Genomic DNA, 11,579 nt, shown 5'->3' with positions numbered 1-11,579 from the left:
GTTACCTGCGCTTGTGGAAGTCTCAAGAGGATGACCCTGGATGCGACGTAGAAACGTGGTTGAAACTCCAAACAGCAAGTCCATCAAACCGGAGAAGGATTTCTTCTCTACGACAAGAGGCGTCCGTTATGTATGTGCATCAGAAGCGCCAAAAGGCTTGAACATCGAAACTGATTGTAATCATAAAGAAAAGGACCCAATACAATTCCGTTCACTTCATTGGCTTCTCGGGATGACCGCATGCACTGAAACAGCGACAGTCATCTGCCATTGAAAATCAATTGCTTCTATTTTGTGCGCATCATGCATGAAAATTAAGAGACTAAGAGAGGGCCGAGCAAACACCGCGATGCAGAGCGCTGGCGGACTACGCGCGAGGCACTGCAATGTCACGACGACTCACAATCCAGACTAACGTTGGTGCTTTGCAGTTCCAGGCGGATGGAGCTGCGCAACGGAGCAGTGAGCTGGTCGAAACAGCCCGTCGAGCTGTTCCAACACTGCTTAGACCCTGCAATGCAGCTAAGACAGAATTTGCAGCTTTTGGAAAGTAAGTAATGTGTTGAACCCATTCAACTTCTTTGGATAATTGTGTTCGGGATACACCTAAATCAACCTGTTGTTGTGTATCCGTATCAGTGATACGCCACATGCAGTGTGGTACGAGGCAGGAGACCACACGCGTGGAAATGCGCGGTGAGCATCATGGTCAGGATGATATCAGATTTTTAGCTGATATAGCTTGCCAGTTCATCTTTGCAAATTCAGACAATTTGGTCAGAGCAATGAAATGAATGGTGGTATTTTATTAAGTTTAACGAGCCGCCAATCGTTTATCTAAAGCTCGCTGTTTACTTCACTATGCGCATCGCTTGCAAGTTGACCTGTTGTCTTTGTGTCTGGTCAGACCGTGCAATTGCAATGCTCAACATTGAGAAAGTTGTAACTTCTGATGCTTTTGGTGACTGAAATCAAGGTAATGCGAAACACTCCTATGCTTCGGATGGGCACCTGTCACATTGAACTGGAAATAGGCTACGTACCTGCGTAGTTGTCATAGTCAAAACTCCCTCGGTCTCAGTTACAGAACGTAGTTTTCAAGATGGGACTCGAAACAGTGCATGTAAGCTTTGTTATATTGGCAAGCATTGTTCATCGCACTTGCAGTTTGCAGACGGCACGTGCTTCCTCACCTCGCAGTCAGTTAGTCACCTCGTTTGAGGTCTTTATCTGATAGAGTCGGCAAGATCTGACGCCGATCCTACCACTAACACTAACACCACTAACACGCACGCGCAGCTGCAGCCGCAGCCGCACGCGCGCGCACGCACGCACGCACGCACGCACGCACGCATATATATATATATATATATATATATATATATATATATATATATATATATATATATGTATATGTATATATACGGTGCAATTGTTTGTGCTCTCCTCCGCCAACACGTGCGGGTTTCGTGTCGCTGGACCAGTGGATCGTGGAGACATAGGGAAAGGTTTTGGGGGTGTTTTACAACGTTTTGCGTTAAAAAGCTGAAGTCTTACATGAAGTCCAATGACAGTGTATTTTGTTACAATAACTATCCTACAGAAAGTGTTGCCAGAAGTGGTCTGTATTACAAAAACCCTCACGCATATGCAGTTTTTTTAAAGACACTCCTGATTTGTAAGGGGTTCTTAAGTGACACAACAATTTTCATGACCATTCTGTACAGTTTACAGCCGTGTCCTTTAACGACTTCAGGCTCTTGTCTCTAAACTAGCACGTAATCATGTGCAGCCCAAAACGCACCGCCTATGGGAAAGTCACCTAATCATGTATGACGTCATAAAGACGTCACTTGAATACCCACCTCAATGACCATATTGTGTGCACGGCCCATTGAATATGGCTATTTTAACATTTGTGGATGTGGTGATGCAACACTTAGTGCCACCAAAATATAAGGCGATAAACCAGCAGTCAGATTGCGCTGCCAACTACTTGTCTCGGTTATGGAGATACGCACTGTGCGTTTCGTCATGGATAACACTGGCCATTTGGTAACTACTAGATAGGGCAGAACTACAGCGGCAACTTTGACGCGACATCTCTGGCAGTGACTGGCACATAAGACGAACAAGTTACGATTGGTGCCGTAACCGAAATTGCAAATAAGGAAGGCACGAAATCATCGGAACATCACGTCATCATGGAAAATAAGCAAAAATACCACGGAAATGCCAAGATATAGGCGCATAACACATGCGCTTAAAACGCATATTATCATATGAGCAACGCGTAAACTAACGTCACGTTGCGGCGCGTAGAAGTCCTACAAGTGAATCACGCCGCATGCTTCAGGGGCAACATGGATGCATTAATTTCGGCAGCGGCTCTGACGCCAGAAAAAAGCTTCATGACGTAATGAAACGATGACGTATTAACACGCGCCCGGGTTACCGGCTAGATACCCTTCGCTCGGGTGGGGGGGGGGGTCAATTTGAACCCCGCCCTGTGATCTCGGGACCTAAGAAAGCTAGAGACACTAAATTGACAGGGTGTGTTGCCCTGTATGTGAACTCCCTTAGGTCAAATTTTCAGGTTCCTAGGTGCATGACCTTCCATGACCTTCGGATCAAAGTAGGTCAAACAAGGTCAAGTTCCAGGATGGTCTCCAAAGTGACCCCAGAACAGATAACCGTTTCTAAGCAAAAGTTCACATTTTCACTCAGTCAGTGACCTTGTTTGACCTTTTTAAGGTCAAGATGACCAAAATCATGCAAGATTGCTTTAAGTTTTGCACTTCGCTAAACGACAAAGATTACACTAGGCAGCATGTTCCTAAAACAAATGTTGACCTGGGTCATTTAGGTCAATGACCTATTCTGATCTCTAAGAAGTCCATGGAAGATGCATAATGCGGTTCCTGCTATCAATAAACTCGAAGTGAACACCAGAAACTATCCCATACAGCAAGCCTTAGAGTAACAAAACAGGTTGGTATTGACTTTGGCGTGACCTCCATACCTGACCTTAGGCCAATGTAGTTTGCTCATTCAACTTTTTTGTTGCATAGGAAAGCGTCCCAAGATGTATGGCTTCGTGTAATTTGTTTGTAATTATGGCCGTTGTTGGATCAGATTAAAAGATCCCTAAAAATTGCCTTCGGGGGAAATGATCTGATTTATCTGATATTGACGTGCCATAGGTCAGCGACCTTACAAGGTACATCTAAATTTTTAATGCCAAATGATCTGCTATTAATTTTTCTACAGTTATGCAAAATTTAGCGCGACTACGCCGTGTCGTTTCGAAACCATTTTGGAAAAACTTCGAGGGGGGGCAATTTGACCCCCAGCGGAGCGCGTGTTAGGAAACATGTTTTCTTAATGCCGAAATGTTGGAAGTTAAACCTGTTTTTTGCACTCGAGAACATTCCAATGTTTACAAGTGAGCTTTTTCCATAATGTCCGAAGCTTGTCTCAATATCTTCAATGGTGAAACAGTCCTTTAAGCATTTAACCCGAACCCATTGGAGGCCTTTTTAAACCGATATCGACAAAGTGCGCCCACCCCCACCCCAAGCATACTAAATTTGGACGAAAACAGATCAAGGATCGGAATCAATACCCGTGTTTTCCGTTGCCTACACTATCCAACTGCATTCGATTTTTACCTTTAAGGTCGACAAATGACTTCCAGCTCACACAACCAAACTTAAACTGTCCATGTTGGAAGTACACGAAATATTCTCACCGGTGTAATTTCTATGCCAGTTTATAAAACGTGTTTCTTTAAGCACCAGGGTTCTTTACGGTCTTCTTATTCTGGAAATGCACACGTGTTTGGGTACAGATGACATGAGTGACCTCTCAGGTCATGTAATCGTCACCTTTGCTGAAATGTTTAACACGCGCTCGGGTGGGAGCCAAATTGACCTCCGAAGGTTTTTCCAGAATGGATTCCGAACGGTGCGGCGTAGCCGCGCCGACTTTGGTGTCGATGTAGACAATTAAATAGCGGATCGTTTGGCGAAAACAACTTTGGATGTTTTTTGCAAGGGCGCTGACCTACGGAAGGTTTAAGTCGGGCCATGGTTTCAGCGAAGTCAATTTCTAGGGACTCGTTCAATCTGATGCAACAACGGATTGATAGACAAAACCCTACATCTTTGCAATGCTTTCTTAGACAAAACAGCTATTGAATGAGCAAACTGCATTAACCTAAGGCCAGGTATGAGGGTTAGACCAATGTCAAAACTAGCCTGTTTTATTACTCTAGGGCTTGCTGTATGGGATAGTTTCTGGTGCTCATTCAGAATTTATTGATAGCAGGAACTGCACTCTACATCTTCCATGGACTTCTCAGAGGCCGGAATAGGTCATTGACCTAAAATGACCCATGTCAACCCTCGGTTTTCAGGAGCATACTGTCTAGCTTAAACTTTGTTGCTTATTCAAATGCAAAATTCAGAACAGCCTTGTTTGATTTTGCTCACCATGACCTTCACAAGGTCAAAAAGGTCACTGACCTTAAATGAGCATGTGAACTTCTGCTTAGAAACAGTTATCTAGGTTCTGGGGGCACTTTGGCGACCAGCCTGCAATTTGACCTTGTTTGACCTTATTTGACCCGAAGGTCGTGTCCAAGGAACCGTAAACTTTGATCTAAGTGCGTTCACATATAAGTAAACATACCCTGGAAATATGGTGTTTCTAGCTCTCATATTTCTTGGTATCTCAGTGGGGTCACACTGACCCCTCACCCGAGCGAAGCGTACGCAGCCGGCCGCCCGGACGCGTGTTAATGGAGTGCATGATGTGTAGTCTTACTAGCGGCGTAGCTCCTTCCTTCCAGCATTCGCTCCTTCCAGCAGCATTTAAAGGAAGCTGAAGGAAGCTGGTGGTTTCCATGGGATGCTAATTGATTTATTCTGCATATCATGTGCATTTTAATTCTGCAATGAACTCTATTTTTCTGCGCCTTAAGTGCGTCTTGAAAGAGTTGATATCGATGCGTTTAAGTACATTCCGATCTCACAGGAGCGGATGCAGATGTGGAAACGCCGCAGCTGCCGGACCTGGGTTCCGGCCTCTACCGATGTCGTCCTGCAGCAACCACCACCGCGAGTGGAAGCATACTCGGTGTTAGCTCTCGCTACCTGGGGCAACATAATGAAGACTGGCGACACACGTATGTCAAATGAGATGAGCATGGGCGTCTTGTGTAAGTGCTTGTTGCTGTGCTAGTGTGCGTGCGTGCGTGCAGGGAAGCCGACAGGCAGGCGCAGGCATAGGAAATGTGAATGCACGTGCCGGGGAAATGCTGGCATGCAGGGCTGCTTGCTCCTGTGCGTCTTTTATGTCCATTATAAAGGTGAGGATGAATAATGGATATGGTGAAGACCGACGTCTTTTGGCCAGATGATGGTCACCATGCTAAGAGCCCCAGGGACATTGAAGTTATCATGCCTGCATAGAGGCCTGGCAGGAGCAATTCGTTCAAAACGTCATGTTTTAAGTGATGCAAGGGATAAACCGGTGCTTTTTGTTTCATGTCCGCGTTGTTTTCAGCTGCAAAACGCTGGCTTTGGGCTCACAGAAGACCGAAAGGCATAAGCTGGAAGACGGAACCGAACATGCCCACCATCGAGAACTGCTGGCGTGCTTGTTTTGGAAAAACTAGCGCTACATGGATGTCCATCGGAGTGTAAGAAAACACACACACACACACACACCACACACACACACACACACACACACACACACACACACACCACACACACACACGCACACACACACACACACACACACCACACACCCACACACACCACACCACACCCACACACAAACAAACACACACACACACACCACACACACACACACACAACACACACACACGCACACGCACCGCACACGCACCGCACACGCACACGCACACGCACACACACGCACACGCACACACACACACGCACACGCACACGCACACGGTTGAACACCAACACAATTTGAACGCTATGACTACACTATTAACTGAAGAATCCCACCAAATATCGTAGTAAAAGCTGTCAGATTATTTGGAGAACTTTGCCTTTGTTAACACGCGCTCGGGTGTGGGGGTCAAATTGACCCCCGAAAGATTTTCCCAGAATGGTTTCCGAACGGCGTGGTGTAGCCGCACCAAATTTGGCATAGCTGTAGAGAATTTAATAGCAGATCGGTTGGTTTGAAAAAAAAATAGATGTACCTTGTAAGATCGCTGACCTATAACAGGTCAAAGTCAGGCCATGGTTTCAGCGAAGGCAGTTTCTAGGGTATCGCTTAAACGGATGCAACAGCGGAATGTTAGACAAAACCATACATCTCTGAGATGCTTTCTTAGGCAACACAAATATTAAAACGTTGACCTTAGGTCAGGTACGCGGGTCAGACCAAGGTCAAAACCAACCCGTGTTATTACTCTAGGACTTGCTGAATGATATATTTCCTGGTGCTCATTTCGAACTTATTGATAGCAGGAACCGCATTATACATCTTCCATGGAGTTCTTAGAGTTCAGAATAGGTTATTGACCTAAAATGACCCCAGCATTTTGTTTTTAGTCACTCTGGACACCAATTTTGGGTTTGGCCTTGTTTCACCTTAGACCATGACCTATGGACCCGAAGGCCAGAACCATAAATCTCAAATTTCAACGCAAGTGAATTCGCATGCAGACAACCAACCGCCTTGTACATTTGAAGTCTCTGTCTTTCTTTTTACTTGAGATCTCAGGGGGTCGCAAATTAACTCCCCTCCCTAGCGATGGGTATTCAGCCGGCCACCTTGGTGCCTTAAAAGCATGTGAAAATGGCCATTGATTCAATTTCTGACTTTTCCTTGTCTGCTGTTTTCGGCGTAGCAGGTCATCTTCCTTTGACTTGTCCTTGTGTGCTGTTCTTGGCGTAACAGTCCATATTCCGTTGACTTGTCCTTGTGTGCTGTTTTTGGCGTAGCAGTTCATATTTCGTTGGCGTGTCCTTGTGTGCTGTTTTCGACGTAGCAGTTCATGTTCCTTTGACGTGTCCTTCTATGCTGTTTTCGGCGTAGCAGTTCATGTTCCTTTGACTTGTCCCTATGTGATGCTTTTGGATTAGCAGTTCATGTTCCTTTGACTTGTCCTTGTGCGATGCTTTTGAGTAGCAGTCCATATTCCTTTGGCTTGTCCTTGTGTGCTGTGTTTTCGGCGTAGCAGTCCATATTCCTTTGGCTTGTCCTTGTGTGCTGTGTTTTTGGCGTAGCAGTTCATATTCCTTTGGCTTGTCCTGTGTGCTGTTTTTGACGTAGCAGTTCATATCCTTTAACTTGTCATTGTGTGCTGTTTTTGGGGTAGCAGTTCATATTCCTTTGACTTATCATTGTGTGCTGTTTTTGGGGTAGCAGTTCCTATTCCTTTGACTTGTCATTGCAGGACGGGCTGCGAATGCGGGACGGCTCACAGCGCCGTGGTGGAAGACGGCTTGGACTGGAAGGTCGCCTCGCACGCCGAGTCTGACAAACATTACCCAGCAGCCCGCGGGTTCGTTTTGATGAGCAAGAAGGAGGGCACACAAAGTAAGAGACAAGCCAGGTGGCGAGTGACTAGCGGTCGCGTCGGTGGTAGATCCCAGCGGAGAGCCATAAACGAAATCTTGAATGGGCCAGAGACCTTTGTACTTTACTTCAGGATGCCGGTTCAATCATAGTTTTTGTCGCACAATATGATTAGAGTACTTTTCCTCACAGTAGTCGACCTCTGACATGCCAGGACGCAGAAGGTGCTGGTAAAGCGACGTTAAAAAGCAAGCATTAATATTGTTGTTCACACCCCACTCTTGAACCTTGACATCAAATGATGCTTTAATCACTGGAACCGTTTTCCACTATCTGGATCAGGCTTCAAATGACGTCATCAGTTGATTGTTTTCGCCCGCTCCTTGCGGTCAAGTCCAGGGTCCGCCTGGTCACCAGGGTAGCGGTAAAATCAATTCTTAGAATGTTACAATGCTACTTAGAACGAAATATTTTACTGAACCAGCATTGTTGTTGTGTGTGGGAGGCGTTGGGCTTTAGCATGAAACCATGTTAGCAAAACTTGAGATCCGAGTACAGCGGTCAATCACATATCTTGACAGCTGAATTTCCAACCACTATAACGTATACAGCTATTAAATAGATGAGCACAAACCATACGCAATTAAGAAAACAACTTGAACACTGATTACTTGCTGACTGATCTGAAAGTGATCGGTTGTACGAAACGTATCATCTGTAGTACGCTGTATTTACAGGTTTCCTTCCCCGCAAGTTCACCTGGACACAAGAAACATTTCGCCCTGGGAAACATGTGACATTTGCACAGAACCGGACGACGAAGTCGCTCTCCAAAGGACTGGGTAAGATGCATCACTCATCCCTTGGCGAGAGGGCTGGAAACGTGAATGGTGGTGGAAGCTCGTTGGCAACACCAATGTCGTCACTTTTGTCGTCAGAAGCACTGTTGTTAAAATGAATGTGCATCCCCATTTGCTTTTTACTGCCTTGAAACGTTGCAGTTGTGATGTGTGGGTGTGTCAGACGCACTAAGCAGATAATTGCAAGAACCACAAATATTTGTAACTATGCTGGTCTGGAGCAATAAAGAGGGCATCCGAAAGTGAATCTTTTTTCTTCCATGACCTAGGATCAGTGTTAAGTGCACTTTCTTCTGAGCATAGTGCCAACCACCGCATTGAGTGTCCTCACCGCATTGAGTGTCCTCACCGCATTGAGTGTAACTGCTGTGTACCAAATACGCTTGAAGGGACTATTCTACATTTGCATGGGGTCTTGAGCATTGATTGTCATTTTCGAGATGTTTCCTTGCAAGTCAGTCATGTCCTTTTGAATATATCACCTATGACGTCACCGTAACGTGGTCTTTATTATTTAAGATCGCCTTAAGCCGTGGGGAAAGGAACTACAAATTGAAGCGCACTGTGTCCGTTTAGCTTTCTTCATTTGAACGTCTTCCTCTTTGTAGAATCAAAGATGAAGAAAATAGTCGACGAACTTCATGGAAACATCAAGTTTGAGCAGCTGAAGCACATATCCAAGATAGGTTCTAAAGGTAAGATGCTTGGAGGTCGTGCGGGTTGGAAAAACGCCAAGCATTCGTGGTGACACAAGTGGCACCGCATTCAAAGTTCAACTCCTTTAAAAATTTGCAAATACTGCTTGCAATAAAAATGGGCAAACTGCCCGTCTTATTCCTGGCATCGGTTTTTTATAGATTTGCTAGTCAGAAGCTTTCTGAAAAATTTTGGTGTCCCCTGTTGGGGAACGTTGTGTTCAACTGCGTGCACGTGCGCATGCATGCATGCACATGCACAACACATGCACACGCACACATGCGCATGCACATGCACATCACATGCGCATCATATGTACATGCACACGCAAACACACACGCAAACGCACACGCAACGCACACGCAAACGCACACGCACAGACACCCACACACCCACACACACACCCACCCACACCCACACCCACACCCACACCCCACTCACACCCACTCACCCACCCACCCCCACACCCACACCCACACCCACACCCACCACCCCACACCCCACCACACCCACACCCACCCACCCACCCACCCACCCACCCCACCCACCCCCCACCCACCCACACCACACCCCACCACCCACACCCACACCCACACCCCACCCCACACCCACCACACACCCACACCCACACACACACACCCACACACACACACCCACACCCACACCCACACACACACACACACACACACCACACACACACACACACACACACACACACACACACACACACACACACCACACACACACACACACACACACACACACACACACACACAACACACACCACACACACCCACACACACACCACACACACAACACACACACACACACACACACACACACACACACACACACACCACACACACACCTGCTGGTCATGCTCTCGCGGAGTGCTTCTTATCCAGTTGCAGAGCAATACCACTAGTCCCGTTTACAGGTCGTGTTATAAATGTTTCCATATTGACATGAAACGTTGGGAAAATAAACGATCGCACTGAACAGAGTAAACGTGCGTTAAAGGCAGCGTTTCCCATTTCCATTCGGTTTTAAACTGAAAAAGTTGTCTGGAGATCATTTGGTGCATTTCACAGCCGTGTGCTTCTCAAGGCATAAGCCCCTCTACTTTCTGAGCTTCACGCCCACAAAGACTATTTCGGGGCAGAGTATTTAAATGTCACCTTGGCATTCCTGACGTCATAATTACGCCATGTAGATTCTGCCCCTCCATAGCCAGGCGGCGATCAAGGCCAAGGCAAGTATAATGATCAGGCTGTTCATATCTGGCTTCGTGAGGGCGATTTTCAGATGAAACGGCCGCCATAGCTCATGGAGGGAAATATTTCCTTAACATAAAAATTGTGCTGTCTAGTGTAGTCTTTTCTACTTATGGGCATACCAAAAGTTATAAATGAGCTTGTTTCATCCTACCTCAGGTTTGCTTTACCCTCTTTAACTGTGAAGCAATCCCTTTAAATGGGATGGTCTAACTTACCCTTGCCGTTTTTTTAGATGCCTGAGTTTATCATAAACTTCTTTTCAACAGCTTAACCTGCCAGCGATACCCGTGATAGAATAAACCCAAACGTAAGGTACAAGACTTGAAGTTGTTGCATGTGTGTGCGCTCCATGACTCCAAGTGTACGTGAACCAGCGTGTTCCAGGAATGTGGCCTTACGCAGAGGAGGGATGGGGAGACATGTCGTGTATGTGACCTAGCGGAGAGCAAGGGGTAGGCGTGGGGAAAAAGTCACCTCTAGCTGCTAGCCATGTGAGCAGGTGGATCAGGTATTGTCTGGTTCGATCCGGTCCCACTCAGTAGCGTCTGGTCCCACCCGGTCATGCCTGGTTTTGTCTGGTCACATTCGATTCCATCCAGTCTTGTCCCGTCCTCTCTCGTTCTGTCAGTCCGTTCCATGCATCCGGTCCCGTCCCGCCCGACCCCAACGCGTCAGGCTTCGTGCGGCTCCCGTGCCGCCTCGTCTCACCAACCTCACCCGGTCCCGTCTGGGCTCATCACGCTCGATCCGCTGCCATTCCGTCTCATCTGATCCCTTCCTGTCCCGCCTAATTTCTACTGATGATGTCTGGTGGCACCCAAAATCGTATGATCCTGTCCCCTTTGGTTGGCCCATGTCCAGACCCGCTTGGTCCCGTCAGGTCACGTTCGCCCCGTCTCGCCGCGTCCGGTCCCGGTCGCCTTTATCCAATTTTGTCAATACGTGCCGTGCCGCTCGGTCCAATACGGAACTATTGACAGGCTGCGAATTGTTTTTGTTCCTGACGTCACCATACACTCGGCGGGAAGTGTTTCTAACCTCTTAGCATGATCAACCGACGCTTGCACCGCAGATTTATGTGACGGTTGATATCAACTAGCTGGCGATGGATAGAAGGTAAATCGCTATTTATAAGTAGTATTTGGTACACATAGCCGAATAAAGGGCTATGAGTATTCGA

General features: G+C 46.8%; 1 protein-coding gene across 1 annotated transcript in view; it reads left to right on the top strand.

The window, feature by feature from the left end:
- The first annotated feature begins 5,128 nt into the window (after positions 1-5,128).
- Positions 5,129-11,579, top strand: part of LOC119108913 (uncharacterized) — a 30,210-nt gene continuing 23,759 nt past the window's right edge. Inside the window, exons 1-5 of the mRNA XM_037232458.1 lie at positions 5,129-5,188; positions 5,569-5,704; positions 7,445-7,587; positions 8,304-8,408; positions 9,035-9,121. Coding sequence (XP_037088353.1) covers positions 5,170-5,188; positions 5,569-5,704; positions 7,445-7,587; positions 8,304-8,408; positions 9,035-9,121 — 490 coding nt within the window. The 5' untranslated portion in view covers positions 5,129-5,169. The remainder of the gene's footprint in view (positions 5,189-5,568; positions 5,705-7,444; positions 7,588-8,303; positions 8,409-9,034; positions 9,122-11,579) is intronic.

Source organism: Pollicipes pollicipes, unplaced genomic scaffold (genome assembly GCF_011947565.3).
Source record: "Pollicipes pollicipes isolate AB1234 unplaced genomic scaffold, Ppol_2.1 Scaffold_7056;HRSCAF=8368_pilon_pilon_pilon, whole genome shotgun sequence".
Classification (NCBI taxonomy): Eukaryota; Metazoa; Arthropoda; class Thecostraca; order Pollicipedomorpha; family Pollicipedidae; genus Pollicipes; species Pollicipes pollicipes.
The sequence above is the reverse complement of the archived record's forward strand: the minus strand, read 5'-3'. Positions and strand labels throughout refer to the sequence as shown.